The 20,206-nt window shown below is 37.0% G+C and overlaps 1 protein-coding gene across 1 annotated transcript in view; it reads right to left on the bottom strand.

Moving 5' to 3' along the window:
- COL4A1 (collagen type IV alpha 1 chain) overlaps window positions 1–20,206 on the bottom strand; it is a 116,279-nt gene that overhangs the window by 30,563 nt on the left and 65,510 nt on the right. Inside the window, exons 5-26 of the mRNA XM_056499189.1 lie at window positions 19,281–19,325; window positions 19,111–19,173; window positions 18,955–19,008; window positions 18,787–18,813; window positions 17,427–17,510; window positions 17,252–17,314; window positions 16,627–16,662; window positions 16,021–16,062; window positions 14,356–14,445; window positions 13,736–13,771; window positions 13,531–13,590; window positions 11,461–11,505; window positions 11,187–11,240; window positions 10,678–10,719; window positions 9,894–9,984; window positions 9,216–9,251; window positions 7,579–7,743; window positions 5,610–5,705; window positions 5,307–5,390; window positions 4,513–4,583; window positions 1,348–1,539; window positions 348–516 (exon numbers count right to left, since the gene is read on the bottom strand). Coding sequence (XP_056355164.1) covers window positions 348–516; window positions 1,348–1,539; window positions 4,513–4,583; window positions 5,307–5,390; window positions 5,610–5,705; window positions 7,579–7,743; window positions 9,216–9,251; window positions 9,894–9,984; window positions 10,678–10,719; window positions 11,187–11,240; window positions 11,461–11,505; window positions 13,531–13,590; window positions 13,736–13,771; window positions 14,356–14,445; window positions 16,021–16,062; window positions 16,627–16,662; window positions 17,252–17,314; window positions 17,427–17,510; window positions 18,787–18,813; window positions 18,955–19,008; window positions 19,111–19,173; window positions 19,281–19,325 — 1,645 coding nt within the window. The remainder of the gene's footprint in view (window positions 1–347; window positions 517–1,347; window positions 1,540–4,512; window positions 4,584–5,306; window positions 5,391–5,609; window positions 5,706–7,578; window positions 7,744–9,215; window positions 9,252–9,893; window positions 9,985–10,677; window positions 10,720–11,186; window positions 11,241–11,460; window positions 11,506–13,530; window positions 13,591–13,735; window positions 13,772–14,355; window positions 14,446–16,020; window positions 16,063–16,626; window positions 16,663–17,251; window positions 17,315–17,426; window positions 17,511–18,786; window positions 18,814–18,954; window positions 19,009–19,110; window positions 19,174–19,280; window positions 19,326–20,206) is intronic.

Genomic DNA, 20,206 nt, shown 5'->3' with positions numbered 1-20,206 from the left:
ATTGTATTAGAGTACAGGAATTGATGAAATAAAACAAGGGAGTTCTACCTTGACAGCATTATCAGTTCATCCATGCCATTACAAGTGACTTGTTATGAAGTTTTTTTGGTAGAAGATTCATAAAAATCTAGGAAGAATGTAAACCATCCCATTTCACCTATCAAATTCTTCAAGAAAACTGCCTCCAAAAATTTGTAATTATACTACTGAAAGAAAACAATTATTTAAATTATAAAATCATTTTATTTCATATATTTATTTATATTTTGATGATATTCTAGGCTGTAACATTTAAAGGGCACATTTTTTTTAGGGAGGGTATATTTTCAAACACATTATAGCATTACCTGGAAGTCCTGGTAAACCTGGGGTTCCAGCAAAGCCTCTGTCTCCTTTTTCACCAGGTAATCCTGCAGCACCTACCCCAGGAGGGCCAGGAAAGCCTCTTTCACCACGCACTCCAGGGAATCCAGGCTGGCCAGGGGGACCACGTTCTCCTTTCAAGCCAGCTGTACCCTAATTTTTGGAAAGTATAAGTGTACCTCTTGCCTGGCTGGCAAGACAGAACACATCATCCTCTCTGAATATTTTGCAACTGGGATTTAGCACAGGTATCTGTAATGTTGAAGAAAGTAGATTTTTTTCTGTTGAGTTCAATGGAAACAGAACTAGGTTCTATGTGGAGTAGCACATCTAGCAATGCAGCTAACTAACATGTAGGTTATGTTTCCAATATGGGATCTGGGAGCAGAGGTGAGCTCCACATTCAGCTCCATACCCACAGCAGCTGAATTGTATCAGCACAAGATTTTGAAGAATTCGTTTCCACAAAAAGAGAAATATGCTAGAACAGACTTGAATCTTGTCTTCACAATTTCTAACTGCATTTGTTCAATCATCTCCAAATATCAGCTAAAACATTCATACTAGTTCTCACTATCAAGTTGTGAGAAAGGCAGAAAGGCATAAAACTACTGTCTGTGTCTGAACCTTTTCTCTATAGTCTTGAAAGTAACAAGTCATGCTGAATACATTTGAGTCAGACCACTTATTTGCATGACATGTAAAAAGAAATGGTATGAAAAACCTAGCTCTGAAATAGTCTGTTGTTGAAGAACTGTCTTCCTCACTACTTCCAGTGAAAATGGAATCATCTTCTGAGGAAGAATGTACTCTACTCAAGGTAAGAAATAGATGTGGAAAAATGAATGAGGCCAATAAACATAAAGCACAAAAGGGCACAAAAGAATGTGAATTCTGCTCTGAAAGACAGAATGTACAGCACAGTAAGCAAACACAAATAAGCACACAGTAGGACAGTATGTAAATATAAAGAAACAAACATACCGCCACTCCTTTTGGACCCTGGGGACCTGGAAATCCATCTTTTCCTGGTCTTCCTTCTCTTCCAGGAACGCCTGGCTGTCCTGGGAAACCAGGTTCTCCCTTTTCACCTTTCAGGATAGTATCATAAGTAAAATCTCCAGGTTCTCCTTTTGCCCCAGGGCTGCCCATAAGTCCTGGAGTGCCAGGGGGGCCCTGAAATTTCATAAATTCAGATGTCATCAGTTGCCCTACAAACCCTTGAACTGATACAAAAGAAGCCAAACTTCCTGAAACTGAAGTGAAAATTCAAATCAAGGGAACCACCAAGTCATTGACTGAGGAAGTCAAATGAGAATATTTTCCAAGACACAGCAGTTTTTGGAAGCAGAAAGCTTCTCCATTGGGTAGTTTACTCATGACATTCAGCAAATGTGAATACATGTGCTCCTTCATTATTAATTTTAATTGATTTTGAAGAGCTGACACTGTCAGTTGGTAATATCAGAATACTATGCACATGCTCAGAAAATAGTTCTGTAAACTCTTCCAGATCCTGTATACCTACAGGATTTTGAGAATTTCAATCTTTCCCCTACATATTTTCTAGAACTTGAATGAATGTTTCTTATGGGAACAGTCTCTACAATTTCTAGTGACTCAGAGCTACTCATTAGGGTAGTAAAACACATAGTAAAACACAAACTTCATAGGCAATATCCACTATGTACAGCTCATGTGTGCCCTCCACTTCAACCTGAACCAGAACATGGTCAATGATAATCTTTTCATTAGCACTGGAGTGTTGTGAATCAGACTCTGATGTTCTGGCACAGCTGTACACAATGTCAGCTTGCAAGGCTGGCCTCTATGTAGTTTTTCCAAGTTAAATTATATGCTGGATCACCACCTGGCTGAACTTTGTGGAGCAAAACAAGCTTAAAAGCATTCAGATCAGCAGCCAATCCTTGTCTGATTAAAGACATGAATAGCACTTATGAGGCAATAAAAGTAAAATATAAAGGTGTGGCAAAACAAGTTCCAAGAACAAATGCCAGACAACAAAAAAGCCTCAATACATTGGAATGTCTTTCATTTCTTTCCCACTGTTTCTTTCATGGATCCCATTGATATTATAGTACAGGCACCAAGTGATGCAATCTATCGTGGTGATGATAGATAAAGAATTCATCTTAGTCAACTTCCATTGGCTGAATTCAGGCAACAAGGCTTTATTTATACTCCAGGGAGATAAACAGATTCCTTGAGTAATGAATTCATACAAGTGGTTTGTTTTTTTTCACTTCTGAAGGTACCTCTCTCTCACCACTGTGACAGAGGGAGCTCGCATAACCCCAGTGTGTGATAAAGCCAGTGCATGGGAATGTCAGTGAGAAAAAGGATCAGCTGTAAGGAAACAGGCAGCTTTGGGGAGAAGAGGTCTGGGAAGACTCCACTCACACTAGGAATGGTTATGCTACAGGAACATGTATGCTGAGGTAGATTTTCACAGCAAACCTCAGTGTCCATAGGGGCACTTAAATGGACTCTGACAAGGTCAAATGTAGTTGTGGTAGTACACTGCTCACCTAGAAGTCATTTGTGTTACATTTTAGACAAGTGTTACACTTATGGCTGTTCTGCTCCTGGCGTTAATGAATGAGAGTCATGTTGTGCTGCCTCAACATAATTTACAAGTAATCTTATTTGGATGCTACCCTCTTTCACACTTTATTTCTTCAAAAGTATTTAACTTTCCAGTTTACTAATTGCGTTTTACAGAACATACTGCAGACACTTTCCAAAACATTCATTAACAATCTGGATGCAGGACTTGAAGGAATACTAAGTAAATTTGCCAGTGACAATAAATTGGAATGAGCTGTCAGCTCCCTTGAGGGCAGAAAGACCCTGCAGAGAGACCTCAACAAATCAGAGAGATGGGCAACCACCAGCACAAGGGCAAGTGCCAGATTCTGCACCTGGGATGGGGCAATCCTGAACGTGTGGATAGACCAGAGAAGGAGAGGCTGGAGAGCAGTGCCACAGAAAGGGACCTGGGGGTCCTGGCCAGGGGCAAGTTGAACATGAGCCAGGAGAGCCAACCCTGTCCTGGGGGCATCAGGCACAGCATGGCCAGCTGGGCAAGGGAGGGGATTGTCCTGCTCTGCTCTGAGCTGGGGCAGCCTCACCTCCAGGGCTGGGGGCAGCTCTGGGGGACACAATATAAAAACACAGTAAACTAATGGGGAGCATCCAGAGGAAAGCCACAAGGATTTTGCAGTCTGCAGGGAAAGCCTTATGAAAAATGGCTGATGATTAGTTCAGCCTGGAAAAGAGGAGACTGAGGGGAGATCTCACATCAGTCTACAACTTCCTCATGAGGGGATGAGAAGAGGCAGGCACTGATCTCTTCACTCCCCTGACGAGTTACAGGACTTGAGGAAACAGCACAAAGCTGAGTCAGAGGAGGTTTAGGATGGATATCAGGAAAAGGTTTTACATTCAGAGGGTGGTGGAGCACTGGAACAGGCTCCCCAGGGAAGTGGTCACAACAACAGCCTGACAGAGTTCAAGAAGCATTTGGACAACTCTCTCAGACAGATGATGTGATGTTTGGAATGTTCTTCACAGGATCAGGGGTTGGATCCAATGATCCTGATAAGCCCTTCCAACTCAGCCTTTTCTTTTGCTCTATGATTCAAAATTAAGCAACTGCCACAGTGTGCTGCATGCTAACATTAGATTGCTTACACTACACTAGATGGCACTGTCTCTCTCTCAATATTTGTACTCAACAGCAAAGTGTTATTGGAACAGTTCTCAAGAAGGTCAGGGAATACCTGCATCTGTTTCCTGAGAAATCCTACTCTTTACCCAGCTCCACTGCTTAGCTTGCTCAGGCTAAAGGCCATGTGTCCCACTGAGGTCTTATGATGGATAAACTCACAACTATAACCAATATCTGACAGCTCTTTTTTAGCTCTTACAATTCAAACCCACTACTTCCTACTTTATTTCATTAGGCAGAATTAACCCTAATTTTATCATATTAGTGCACTGTTTGGGGGGTTTTTGTTTGGTTTTTTTAAACAGAACTGTTACACAACCACACTGATACACTGATCATCACATGTTTTTTGATCACATGCCTAGCAGGACATTAGTATCTGGCAAGGCATTACTTACAGGCACCCCTGGAAGGCCATCAAGTCCAGGTAAGCCTCTGTCACCCTTGAAACCAGCTTGTCCTGGAAAACCTTTTCAGAGAGACAAAAATATGGCTTCATTTATTACATGCTTTTATGAATAGCTCATTGCATGTGAATTCTTTGTGATCCCTTTTAGAGTGTCCCATTCCATGTCCAGTAACACCACCATAATGTTGCTAAAGCCAGTGAAGCTGTCTTGATTCGTGCACTTGTGTTGCATGCCTGCATTGATAAACTTGGAATTTGATGATTCATTTGACTTAGGAATGAATTTACTAATTCATGTAACCAATGCAGAACTGAAACCAATTAAACCACATTCACTTTTCTGAACAGCACTACAACAAACATTAGGTATAATATAATTTTTGGCATGTGGCACTTCTCTCATATGGTAGCAAAAAAAAAAAATATTTTTGAGCCACAGAATTTAGTGCTGCAATTGGAAATAAATGTATGGAACACTGTCAAGCTTGGGCACATAGCCAATGGTTCCCACATTATTTTGCACTGTGAAAATATTTGGGCCACAATTGGCAAAGACCCTTCATTGTGGCCAGTTTCTGCTTCACTGGTAATTCTGGTTGATTGTACTGGAAATTTAGAATCAGGCCAAAAATAGGAATATACGACCTTCCTTTCATTAGTCCTTTCATTAGTTTCACAAACAATTTGATTAGTGGGATAAAATGCAATTAATTTTATTATATATGATGTATTTTTTAGAATTTAGCCTACATAGCTCACTCTTGGGTAATTAAGGAGTTTTACCTGCTGGACCTGGTGGCCCTTGTGGTCCTGGAAGTCCAGGAGGTCCTACTTTATCACACAAGGCACAGGCCTCGCCTTTGTCACCTGAAAAAAAACAACAAAGCACATGAATAACAACAACAAGATTCAAGACAACTGCAGTCAGGTGTATTCAGGGCAAATGTCAATTTAATATTTAAATAAATTGCTACTTCTCTTTTCTTAAAGACTTCCAGGGATGGTGACTTCATCATCTCTCTGGGCAGCCCATTCAATGCTCAATCTCATTTTCTGTGAAGAACAATCACTTTAAAATATTATTACCTTTCTCTCCCATCTCTCCTGGAAATCCATCTCTTCCTGGAAGTCCAGGACTACCTGGTGCACCAGGTTCTCCCTGCTGGCACTGATCAATTCCATCTGGAATGAAATTGCAATAAAGAATATTGTTTTGACAAGTTTCTATTACAGGTTTGCATTTATATCACACTGAAATGTTACCTATGAAAAGTGGTAAGTCAGGATAGCATTTTACTCCTTTATGGGATTTACTTGGAAAAATTTAACTGGGATTTTGTATTCTTATTCCATATACACTGCTTAAGAAACATTGGGAATTACAGAGAAAAGACAGGCTCTGCCATAATAAGCTTACAAGCAATTTCAACATAAAATCTATTTTCATTTTAAGTTTTGGCTTGGAAAAGTATCACAGGTGAAAAACTGATGTTTTGACCCTGAAGAAAATGGAGAGTATTGATGTTCTGAAGAAATTCATTAAGAATGGTTTTTTTGTACCCTGACTTCTCTTTTCAACATTTTAGGAAATTTTCTAGGTCAGAGCAGCTTGTCAACATCTATTTAACTTCTTCACATGAATCAAGCTTCCTGAAAACAACAAACTTCATATGTTAGGATCTCAAATAGGTAAAAAATGAGACTATTTATGAGGCTTGATATAACAATATAAATAGTGCTTGTTCTGTTTGATGATATATGATGCAGAAGCTGACCCAATATAACATGACATCATTTTGGCTAAAGCCAGTAAACATAATGCTAATGTTAAGCTGGGAAAACAAATTAGATGAAAAAGAATTGCTTCCCATTATGCACTTGAAGAAGGCTAAGGAACTATCTGGGGAAGGAGCAGAATTAAGCAACAACAATAATTTGTATGAAAAATAGGAGTTGCTCTTATCTGTAGGAAAAAGTAAGATTTAGCCATTTAATTCCATATTCTATGTGCTGTATTTTGCACCACTTCACTGGCAAACACAGCAACAACCAGGTATCTTCCCCTGATTTTGAACAAAGTATCTTTGGTTTAAGAATTCCATAGAGAATAATGTTTCTTTCAATAGCTCTGAAGTACCTTAATTACTGTAATAAAGGTATCATTCCTGATGTCAAAATGATAATTTAACTTACAATATCAGTATCGTATCACCTATAGCAAAAGTTTTCTATCAGAGTTAAAACATTAGTTGTAAGGAACTACTTAGCATGGGCCACTTCCACATGTACTTGGCTATTGCTTCACTGCAGAGCAAAATAATTTTTCTCTTTAAAATTCCTTTATACACTCTAATAAAATGTGTGTAAAGTTGTTATTATTCCTACTGATGTTTTTATATACTTGTCACATCATTACTGGCTTTTCATTTACTCCATAAAGCAGGTGTTTACCCTGATCTAGTAGGTGGCATCTCTGCATGTATCAGGGGCTTGGAACCAGATGATCTTTAAGGTTTCTTCCAACTCAAACCTCTCTATCACCCCATTCTTTAAGAAAATTTTATTTTAAAATAAAACCTTCTGGCAAACTCACACTGCAGTTCTCACACCAGTCAATCTGTTACACAGACTGGAACTGCAGATTTGCAAATTGCAACACTGAACAGCCATCTTTTATGCTAAGAACAGTATTAGTATCTGCTATTTTTTAAATTGAAAATATACAAATGTCACTACATTGGCACAATAAGACACAGAACAAATTAATGTGAATTAAGAGTAATTGTTTGGTTATATTCTAACAATTCACAATGAATTTTGTAGAAATTTTAAAAATATTTATTTAGCAAAGAATACTTGTCCTTTCCCAGTGAGGAAACAAGTGGCTTCCTGCACCGTGCAACAGCTTTTACTTGATTCATCAACAACTCAGATATGTTTATTCTATGATATAGATACATCCTGATAATAGCTTTTATAATCTTGCCTGTTTTTTTCTTTTTTTTTAATGTGCATTTTGTGTGCAATGTGAAAAGCAACCATGGGCTTTACCCACCTGTTACTCCTGGAGGTCCTGGTGGGCCTGGTGGCCCAGGGAGGCCAGGGAAACCATCTCTTCCAGGGATGCCAGGTGAAGGGAATCCTGGAGAACCCTTTTCACCTTTTTCTCCTCTCTCCCCAGGGACACCAGGTGATCCTACCCTGTCTGGAACTGGTCGACCTTTGGACAGAGTAAAGCATATGTAAAAATGACAAGTGAAAAGACAGCAATCTTATCAACACAGTAACTTTCACAGGGCTTTAGAGAGAAATAGAGAAATGTTAGTGCAAAAGAAAAAAGGGACTGTATTTTAACTTAGTGATTTATACAAAATTGAGTTTGAATACTCACTACAGCTGAGAGAAACTCACTTCTGTGAGGTCCCTAGACAAACACACCTCACCTGTATCAAGTGCTTTTCAGAGATGTAGTTGGACACCCTTTGCTGGGTTTTGAATAGAGGCAACACTGGAGTTACCTTAGCTATTCCATCTAGAAACTATTACATACTTCCTTACCTCATAACCAACCAAATCTAAAACACACCTAGAAAGGGAAGGCATGTCTGACAACTTCAATAAATAAGTACTCAACAATGCTAGCAGATGTAAGGAATGCTAAAACCAAAATGGCTTGTAAGAATAATAAGTGAAAAACAGCAAATAAAGAGAAGCAGTTAAAACAAGTACCAAAAACCCTACTTAGGATCTACTTTTAGCTATTTGTACAGTTCAAATTTTAATGACTTCTTTCACTTCACAGCTCATCACTACACTTGACCACTAAAACATTTTGAGTTCTCTGCAATACTGCAGGAAGATATGGAAATCATACAAAGCTCAATCTCTGTATGGGAATTACAGACTAAGAGCTCTCATTATAGCCTGTGGTATATAGCATCTTCTCCCCAACCTCTGAAAGATTTCCTGGAAACTATCTGACCCTGGCTGACATTAATTTCATATTTAGCTCACTGCCAAGATAGAAAAGAAAAGCAAGGAAGGCAATGGTAGTATCACCGCAGAATGTGCTAAGTGTTGGGCCTCCACAGATGTTTTGCCTCATTTTTAAAAAGCAAATATCATGGTGTAGGTCAAACACATGGACTTATGTGAAGATGGCAAGGCTCTGAAAAAGGCAACATTTGTAAGGAAAAGAAATAATTTTTATTTGGCCAAGTGATATAGTCAAAAAAGCAGGAAGCCTTCAGGAAAGACTTTCATTGAGAAAGTGTTATTTCTTCCTACAAACCTTGTTTTATTATACAAACACATACAGAGCAGAATTGAGAGCAAGACAAAAATCTACATATGAGCATACACACTCAGGTATAGGTGCACACTCAGATATTGATATTTAACAACTCCTCTTGCCCAATGGATTCACACTCTCTGGCCTGTCTCTGACAGACTGTGTACTACATTCCCAATTCCAGCAGAACATTATCAGAGCAGAACAGAAGGAACAAGGCTGGATCACATCAGAGACAAGAGAGAAGCAATCCAGAGGAAGGGTCTGCAGGGGTGATTAGACCTCTGGAGAGGTCAGTGCTTGGGTGTTCAAAGTCAGGCAGTAACTGAAAGCAGCTAAAGAGAATATCCCCCAGGACTGCTCACCCAAGAACACATGACACATGTGAAAAAATTTCATACCTGGAGGTCCTGGGATTCCTTGTGCACCAGGAAAGCCTTTAGAAAAAGAAAGTATCAATTAGGCAATGAATTCTGTAATACCAGTGAAAGTAAACTTTTAGAAGTCATAACTGAAATTTACATTCATGCATATTCACATTCTGAATCAAATTTGAAATTAAATAATCTATATATATATTCAAGAAATACATTAGGAGAAAAGGTGTGCCAACTTCCCCAGTGATTTTTCTTGAACTGTCTAAAGTCTGTACGGGGAAAATTGACAAGAGAAATGCTTGATTTTTCTCTGTTTACTGAAGAATGTTTTTAAATTGTGCTAGCCAATCTTAAGATAAAAAATTAGCTATTGACTTATACAAAGAAGTCTCAAGATTCTCTGCACTAATTACCCTTATGTTCATGTGGATGTCTTAGATAATCTCACTGAATTATTTAACTGCCATAAAAACTGATCCCACTTTATTATTTTTTATCTATAACTGGAAGGCAATCTTAGTTATGTTGAGAACCAGAAGTGTCCTACAAGCTACTACAAAATACAATGAACTGAAAACAATTAAATAACTGGAACATTACACTGTCATATAGAGCTCCTGAGCACAGGTAGTACAATTTTAATTTCCTTTAGCAAAAATCTAAAAGTATAACTCAATTAAAAAGACAAGACAAAATACATACCTTTTTCACCTTTTTGACCTTTCAATCCAGGCAAACCTGAAACTCCAGGGTCTCCTTTTTCACCAAAGGTATCTACTGGTCCATCTATCATCTAAATCACAGGACAAAGACTATAAACATACACTGAGCCATCATGTCTCCCCCATCTTCATCTGATGGTACAGAGACCTTTTTAGATTTACTGACAATTTTCAGCAGTTTTGATTATACTTGCAGTTTCAGCAAGTGAGAGGCTTGTAGCTGCTGAGGAATTACCAGAGAAAATAAGTATATCCTATTCTACCCAAATGCCTTCATTTCAATTACAGGATTAAGTGGAAAGCTTTTACAGCATCTTCCTCAAAGAATGATGCCAGAAAACCTTAAGTCTTAAATCTTAAGACCTTAATGATCTAAGCACTGATCCATTAGGTTTTTTATTACCTTTTATTTTAAAATATTATGTCCTGCCAGTTTTTGCTAACATTGATCTGAGCTCCATATATAGTATGCCAATATTTACAATAAAATATTCAGGAAGTATGTACAATTTTGCAAACCAAATTAGCAGCAATTGCACTGGGCATCACTTGTCTTCCTCAGGTTTTATTCCTCTCCCTCTTCTTGTTATCTCCCTTTTCTTTATGATTATTAATACTACTAACTTTATTCTTCATGACTGAAGAGAACAAGATCAGACTATACATAGTATCTCTCTTTTTTTCCCTCATTTTTGAGCACTTTGACTTTTACAAAATTTAAGTCAATTTAAATTTAAAATTAAATACAAATTTATTTTACTTACTCTTCCTGGAGGTCCTGGATAACCTCGCTCTCCTTTGTCACCCTAAATCAAAACAGAATTTATGTTTTAAATCCAGATCGGATATTTTTGCCAACAAAATCAGAGTTCCTCAACAAATGAACACTTTGATAAGACTCAAACAACATCCACATGGTAAGTACCTGGAATGCTACAATAACCAGCAACAGTAATTAGTTTGCAAGCCTGTACTGGTTTGTACTATTTGAGGAGAATCTGGAGGTTTTAGGGAAGTACACTTGTACCTGTGCTGGCTGGCAAAGAACTTGTGAAAATAAAGCCTGCATTAATCAACACAGAAAAGAGATCTAAACTGGGGATACCTACACTACCTTCATTTTGACTCTCCTAGTCTCTGAATGATGACATAGAGATTAGCAACATTCAATTAATATTGCTTTATGTGCAATCATTGCTTTAATGCAATCAGTGAACACACCACGAAAGCTTTAACCCATTCTGTGTGAAGGGAAGCAAAAGCTGCTACTCACCTTTATGCCAGGCTCCCCAGGTCGTCCTGGAACACCAAACCCTCCAGGCAAACCCTGTGTGTGGAAGACAGTGAAACCAGAAGAGACAAATATAGATGGATCTTAGCTGTAGCAGCAGCAAAGTTTAAAAATTTTAAAAGCCATAAATCCACTGAAAGCAACAACTTCAAATAAACAATTTAGAAGGCTAGAAAATATTAACTATCTATAATACACAGACAATTCTTTGTTTTGAATGTAAGAAACAGTACTGGAAATTGAGTAAAATACATACAGGTTCTCCTTTCAGTCCTGGTTCACCATCTTTTCCAGGCTTTCCCTGTAAAACATTAAGTTCCACTCTGTTTTAACAGACAATCACATACATGCAATTTCTAAATACAGTGGGTGGAATACTAGAATAAAATTCTAGTATTATCACTATTGCAGTGCATTAATCAAAGTGTGCTAATACAGCTAACATAGGTGAGGGTACAAATGGTAAATATACCTAGTGCATGTATTACCCAACACCTTCCAGGATGCCAAATTAAATAAAATCTTGCAAATCTATTCCCAGATTCAGAAAAAAACATAGATTTCTCTGTCACAGAGTCTTCAAGACAAAATATATCTACAGCACAGGAAACTGGAACCAGATCCATCTTTTCCTTCCCAACAATCCCTTTCTATGTACACACTCTTCAACTTCACAAGACATTTATGCATAGATATTCAGTGGTTGAGTTTCAGCAGAAGGCTTGGAGAGTGGCCCTGTATCAGATTGTGTGGTAATGTAGTGGCAAATCCACTTTCCTCACAATGAAATTCAAATCATAAGGTAGAGGTTACACAAGAAGTAAAAATTCCCTCCTTCAGTGTAAAATTACAACTATTAGACCATTGTATTAACCTACAGAGGGGATAAGATTCCCTTGAAGTAGTCAGCAGAAATGTGATAAATTATCTAGATGGACAAACATACTTTCAGCTTTTTCCTTCCTCTGCACCATAAAAGGGCTGGGACATCAGCTTGTAGCCTGATGCACTGGAGGCTGGCTTCCATTTGGTGTCCCAGTGCTTAAATTGTATGTGTAGCATAAGCAATATGAATTTGTCCCATAAACCCAAGGGAATGTAGATACTTAATGCACAAATTAACAGTGCATGTAATTTAGTCTAAAAAACAATCCCATCAGTTTAGGTCAAAAAATGTTGTCTTAAGGCAATCAAAAAAAATGATAGAACAAACATGAACCAGCACCACTGAGGTGCAGCTATGGTCTCTTATAATGAATGGTTACAAGTAATTTTTAATGATTTATTAAAACTATGATCTGCAAAGTCAATAGAGTCTTCAAATATACACTGTGATCAGAATTAATCATATGGTTTAGTTTCATCAAACTAGAATATCAGATTGTAACATCTGTTATCTTTCAAGGCTTAGCTTCATTTCAGTAGATATGATTTCCTGAATGATTATATATAAAATATCTTAGAAACTTTGTCCAGGGAACTCTGCAGAAACTGAAAACTATACTTTTGATAAATTCATATGTTCTGGTTTCCTCAAAAAATTTTAAGCCAACATGTCTTCATTCCTCCAGCTTCAAGCCCTCATATGCAATAAGAGTAAAAACACATGTATAATAGAAAAGATAATCCCATCACATAACTTTACTGAAAAGTTGATAGAACATCTGACTTCAAAGGAGAGTAGAAAAGGAGATTTTCTCTTTTTCAGAATGAAGTAAAATCAAATGCCTGTAGATGTGCTGGGCCTAACAGTTCATGAACACCCACACCTTGAAAAACTCAGAATTACTTAGAATACTTTAGATACATTTGGACATAGAAAAAAGTACAATTTTGCTACCTGCTCAGCTATGAAAGGCTGAGCAAGCAAAAGGATTTCAGTCACCTAAATCTTTTGCTCCATTCATTATCTTTATACAAAACTGCACCTCCAGGCTAAGCAGGCTTATGTTGTTGATTGCATGAGAGAGTATTTGAAAAAAATTCAACATGCTCCATTTAGCTGAAGTCACTTGTTCAGAGTGATTTTTTTCTTCTTTGCTTCTTTCTTCCATTCTGGAATGACTTAATCTTTTCTTCAATTTGGATTAATGGGGGTTTTGCCTTCACCTTCAGCACTGCAAGCTACTATTAATTATCTGAAATGTTACATACCAACATTACTGCAGGTTACTACTACCTTGACTGTACACCTGTTCTACAGCAAAATTTGCTTGTTTAAAACATAACAAATTTGCTGTTTAACTAATGGTTACAAAGTTTAACTAGCTAATGGAAACAATGCAATATCTGCAATTATGGTATTGATAAAATTGAGTATACTTACACGTGGACCAGGCTTTCCAGGTTCACCCTTGTCTCCTTTGAAACCTGAACCTGGCAATCCCTGGAAAATAAACATTCACCAGATTAAACATACTGCCAAATTCCAAAGTAAATTTTATTTTATCTAATACGTATAAAGATATTCAGTGCCATTATCAGAGCCTTTAAAAATTTTACAGTAGTAAAAAAAGTAACTCAATACTCACTGGGAATCCCTGTTCACCCTTTTCACCTGGATCACCCTAATGAAATTATTAAAAAATGTAAATTAGTAAACAAAAACTTAATCATTATTCATTTAGGTTGTAAATAATTCTTCATTTCAGCAAAAGCACATTTAATCCTGTTCTCCATTTCAAGAACTATGCCTAATAGTATGATGTAGAAGAATTTAGACAAACATCAATGTGAATCCATTAAGCTCGTTTATTTCACATTTAGTATATATTGCTTCGTCTGCTTAATTCAGTAATTGAAAAATTCATTAGCACTAAGATTTCATGAATGTGTATATGAAAAGTTCAGTATATGCTGCTTAAACTTTCAGAATAATTTTACAATATCCTCAATTCTCCTTCCTCAGAAAGTGATCTACTGCTTACCTATTTATGCAATTATCAATGCATTTACCATCTATCACACATTTTTAGAGAGATTTCTAGAATGAAAATTAAAATTCATCCATGAAGTTAAACAGGTATAATTTTTTGAAAACTTTGCTCTAGGTGACTTTGTATTTTCTTTTTTGTTTCACTTTTATTTGCTAATTCCTACTGATTATGCTTTTTATGAAAAGTACAAAAAGTTTAATCATTTAACATCTCACCTTTTCTCCCTTTATGATTTCACTCCCTTTTTCTTTCATATGAGGTGCTGGTCCTGGGGGTCCTGGGGGGCCCCTTACCCCTTGTTCACCCTGTCAATAGCAAATCCAGAATTGTCCATTGAACACAGAATGACACTGAGATCAAATATGGCACAGACCAGTAACTTTAAAGACAACTACTACTTGCTTTTAAAAATAGAGTTAAATGGGTTTTTAAAAAACTCCTTTTTCAGCAAAATCAGTGAGACAAAGGGTTACAGAAGTCTCACTGGTTACCTACAGAGACTGCCCTGAAGAAAGACCTCTGAATCTACTCTTAAGGTGAAGATTGATTAATACCAAATACCACAAACATATCCAAATAATTGCAGCAATAGTACAGAAGTTTTATAGTGCCTCCTTCAGGGGGAAGCAAATTATGAGGAAAGAGGTCAGGTAGAGAAAGTCAATGGCCAAAGGAAAATGTTGCCCAAAGTTTACAGTGCTCCAAAAGCTTTGTAGAGGTCCATAAAGGTCAACTTCTGATACCTTTTATGATGACTTTTTATCATGCATGTATCCACTGCAGGGTCAGAGCCTCATCTCCTTCTATAGTGCAAAAGCTCTGCCTTTAACAGTAAAACACCTCTGAAAAGACTCCATAAATATGTCAAGCAGTAATGCACAGCAATACCATTTATCTTTTGCTAAAGACAAACCTGAGGAGTCCAGGAAATATCCACACACTTCTATGTCATCTTCTCCAACATTTTTCAATAAATCTCATGATAAATTAATTTCAACAACATGTCATGTTGCAAAAAAAAAATCTATCCATTAGGAATATTGACTCAAAATCTATTAATAAGATGATGGTTTCAAAAAAAAAAACCTACCTAAGTAATATAATTTACTTATACCCCAAAAACCCTCTGTCAATGACACTAATGAAAAGATTCTGGAGAAGAGCTCAGACACATTGTGAATTTACTGAACAGCCCTTGAATGCATGCAGTTCTTGGCTCCCAGAAACACAACATAAGGCACTTTAGCCTAGACCTCTCAGTGTGAGAGGTAACAGATTAAAGCTGACATGTATTACCTCCCATTTGATGCTGCTTAAGAGAATAAATGGGATCCTGGAGCACATCTGTTGGCTTAGATTCATTCAAAACCACTCTGTGTGCTCTGAAACCTCTTCCTGGTTGTGTCAAAACACAGTAAAAGGGGAGACAACTGAAAGATCTGCTTCAAATGTGAGCATTACCAAACAAAAATAAGGCAGACAGGCCCTTGAGTCCTACAACAATTAACTCCAATCATTCTGAACAGCACATTAAATCTTATCCCCCAGACCTAAATTGATTTTTAAAAATCTCATGGTGAGTCCTAATATACAGAATAAATGTTTCCAGATCTGCCTACTGCAAATTAAAGTAACTTTCCAGGCATAGCTGGAAAACAGGATGGTGACCTAAATTATTGTCAGGTATAACATCACCATTAAAAAAGTCTGTAGCTGCTCACAACTTCTGTTCATTTAGTTAGTTACAGATTTACTCAAGTCTTCCAAAAATTACAGTGTTGGTTTTCTCCATTGATTGATTTCAATAGTTTTCTTTATTTAAAACAAAATATCAAGAATATTTCTGACAGTAGTTCTCTAGAAGTTTACAAGAGCCTTACCTTTTCACCTTTGGGACCCTGAAAGCCCAAGCCCATGTAGCCCTGAAAATGTAAATTACACACACTTAGTCAATTTTTTTCTGCAGTGCATATATGCATATAAATAAACATATGAAGGTATTATGTACTTGTCAAATGATAAGGAAGAACATAAAAGACAGAATATGTCTTTTAAATGCACGTGTGAAAAAAATAAATAATCATGTCCTAACTTCCTTGCTGTTTTTTAAGTCTTGTGTCACAGCAACTTGTAAAAAACAGATCTGAAATGTTGTCAACATGCTCTTTTACCCAACACTTCAGTGAAAATGTTGACATTTTAAAATTAATGCAAATAACCATAGAGTGCTGTAATTATTACTGATTTGATCAAGTGAGATAACAGGGCTAGACAAATGTAAAAAAGAGTGGTATAAATCTCTCTTTATGATGTTCATTAAGACACAGAAATAGATCCCAAAGCATAAAAAAACCCCACACCTTTAGGACCATTAGTTTCCAGAGTTTTGAGGATCTGGCATGCAAAATAAATTTAAAAATGGACTTAATGTTTGTATTTGTGTTTGTATTTGTATTTGTATTTGTATTTGTATTTAAGAGTCTCACCTTCTCGCCTGGAAGTCCTGGTGGCCCTGGGGGACCCTACAAAACAACATATTTTAGAATGTACAGAGTACACTAAATGGAATAATGCCTTATTCTATGAAAACAAAAAAAGGCAGATCTTTTCATTAAACCCAGTAATTTCATTTTGCTCTTGCTGTGCATAATTCGCAACTTAGAATAAAAAGAGAATAACAAAGAGAATCTGAGATATCCCATTAATTATTATAATAACAGATAGATGATAATGTGCTTCCACAGTAACTCTCAGTGCTGCTACCCATAAGAATAACCTCAGGAATCATCTGGATTTTGATCTGCATGCTTGGTAAGCAGTTTATTTTCTCTAAATTAAATTGGGGAAGAGAGGAAAGGAGGACCAACAGTTACAGCCTCTCCCCCACAAAAACACCTTCCAAGAGTGCAAGAAGAGAAGAGGACTGCAGGAGCAGCTGCTACTGCAAACCCATGTCTACCCATGGTAGAGTTTGGAAGGCTGAACATGGAGCCTGGAACCACACGTTATCTTTCCTAAATCCCAACCAAGACCTGCTACACACACTCTCTAGAACAGTCCTTTAATAAAGATCTCCAAGTGAAGTGCAAATCACCATGAAAGGAAACTTACTTGCTCTCCTGGAGGACCTTGTGGCCCCATTGGTCCCTGAAACCCTGAAGCTCCAGGTGGACCCTATGAAAAATTCAAATGGCATCATAAGAAAGTGATACTTATACAGTAATTTCATGATACTGATTTAATTTTAATTGAAACTCACTGCTACTCAAACATCATTTAGACTTACAGGCAGTCCAGGTTGACCAGGAAACCCTTTTTCACCTTTTAGCACACCAGGAGTTACAAGACCAATCACTTCACCTGGATCTCCCTATAATAAGAAAAGAAAAAGAAAAATAATATGTCATGAACATGAATTCAAATACATTCAAACCCACCAGGAGAAGAAAGTTTTAGTTATGCATAATTTGGTATCATTTGGAAAGCTGACTTTAAAAAATCACCTTATTTCTTTTACTTCAGCTGAAACATTAAAAGTTAAGACCTTAATTGCCAAATGTACTCTAAAGCCGCCTGAAGAGATTCCAGTACCAAAACTATCTTCATACATTTCCTGTATTGTAATGGGTAGTTGTAATGATTTTTCCATGAAATCCATCACTACTACAATGTCACCACACAGCTGGAGCATCTGGCTGCTGAGAGAAGTGATAACCTCACAATCTCTTTCCCCCACTGAGATCTTCATGTTTATACCTCATATTGACATAAGGACCATTTATGATGTTCTTTTTCTTATAGAAAGGAATACACTTAGTCTTACTTTAGAAAAGTATTGTGATCATCATCCTTTTCTTTATGCCCCTTCTTTTGAGAGTAAAAATCCCATTTTTCCTGTGTTTTTGGTACAAAGTTATAATATTGTAAGTGATTTTATTTCAGTTCTGTACCTGTGCACACATGCCTAGGGAAGAAACATCTGAGTACTTCAGTGTTTCTAGAATGAGTTCTTCCCATGTGACAGTAAGAGAAATGGGCATTTTAATAACTTGGGTTGTCATGTCATTCCAAATTTGAGATTACTTTTAGCCTTATATTTAGCTTACAGTTTCAGATAATACCTGTTCATTTTAAAGACAGATGTCATTCAATGTTTTCTTCTCCAGTTCACAAAATGCATTCAGATAGCTAGTTAGTTTGATTTTTTTCTTTATGAAAACTGTCTAGTATGTGTTGGATGATTCTTGTATTGTGTGGTATAGGACCTTCTTCCACAAACATTATCCATGTTAAACTTTTTAGATAAATCAAATGCTAATATAAAACCAAATTTTTGAATCATAAAACCTAAGAAAATCTTTATACACAACTGGGTGGCCACCATAGTGTTTATACATTATTAATTATATGTACTACTGCTTTTCTGTTGTAGTCCATATGATACTTATCCTTTTAAGACCTGCATGGAACAGCACATATGTTCAGTTGTTATTAACTGGGGAGGTCACCCCACTCTCTTTTTTTAGTGGGGTTGCAAAACAAAGTGAAACAAGGCAATACAATTTCTCAGTCCTTAAGTAAAGAGTGCTGCACACAAATTCTTATTGTTAGAAGCAGGATATAAAAACACTTAGAGTAAAATTTACCTTCATTCCAGGAGGTCCTGGGGGTCCCTGTGAAAAAAACAGACATATTTGTTGTTATTGCTCCTCAATATTGTATATATTACATCTTAATATAATTTCCTATAGTTATATTTGCATTTCAAGAGTCAGCCTTAAAAATGTGAATCAAGCAGGAAGGAATCTACTTACTATACTTCCAGTCAATCCTGGTAAACCTGGGGGACCTACTGGACCTCTTTCACCCTAAGGGGAACAGAGAAATTGGTTTTGTTTAGGGAACATATGCTTGAGGGATGTTTTTATTTCAACACAGAGATGCTGTTTATAAATATCTGTAAATGTCACCTTTGTGCCATTACATCCTGGAATGCCAGGTGGACCAGGAGGGCCATCTTGTCCAGGAATGCCCTACATGAAGAGAAAGTAAAGAAATTAGCAATATTAGGAATAATCCAGGTCATATGTCATGACTAAAAGTTTTATATTCCTTGTAAAAACATATAATTCATACGTACAGGAAGGCCTGGGTTTCCTGGAAAGCCTGATACTCCTGGGGGGCCCTGCAATTGAGAAAAACACAAACTGAAATGACAAATCCACAAAACAGCCAGGACAAGCTGCAGCCCAATTTGCATCTCCAATTCTGACAGTAAAAATCAGTAGCATTTAAACGTCCTTGACAAAATAGCTCTAATCTTCAAAACCTCTAAAATTCATCACATTAGTAATGAATAACTGAAAACAACCTTTTAAACTTCCTTAACTTTTTAAACAGTAGGACTAGATCAGAGCCTCATGAAGAGGTAAAAGGGAATGCACAGGTGCCCCCTTCTCACAAACATTGTTCCAAAAATGAAATTTACTGTAGGCATCTCTTCATAGCAGAAGATAATGTTAACACACCATAAAGATGCTTCTGTATCTTCCATACTCATCAGTGTATCAATTGATTCTTATTATCAAAAACCCTACCAGGCTGAGATAATTCTTTCTCCTTGAATCACTTTTCAGTTTAATGAACCAGGCATTTAAGTTGGCACATCATTTTCATCCTATCATCATACTTATCCATGCAGCATTTCCTAAAACATGTGCTATGAAGCAGAAAAGATGTATGGGAATTCTGAGCTCAAACAGTGTATTTGCTTCTTTTAAAACTTTATAATTGCTAAAATGTATTTTGCTTACTCTGCAGCAAAAAAATACATTTGCCAGGAGGTGCCAATTTACATTAACACTCAGGATACCCCAGGTGAACATGAACATCATGGATTGAAATATGGATTTCTTAATCTAGCAGAATACCTTCTCTGTAACACCTCACAAACTGCAGCTACTTCAGTAAATTCTATTTGCTGCAGAAACTGCAGGCAAATGGAGAACAAAACTGAGATGGCATTTTGAGAATCTGTGAGCAAGAGGATATAGCTGGAAATGCATG

Source organism: Oenanthe melanoleuca, chromosome 1 (assembly GCF_029582105.1).
Source record: "Oenanthe melanoleuca isolate GR-GAL-2019-014 chromosome 1, OMel1.0, whole genome shotgun sequence".
Taxonomy (NCBI): Eukaryota; Metazoa; Chordata; class Aves; order Passeriformes; family Muscicapidae; genus Oenanthe; species Oenanthe melanoleuca.
Note: the sequence above shows the minus strand (reverse complement) of the source record. Positions and strands in the feature narration are given on the sequence as shown.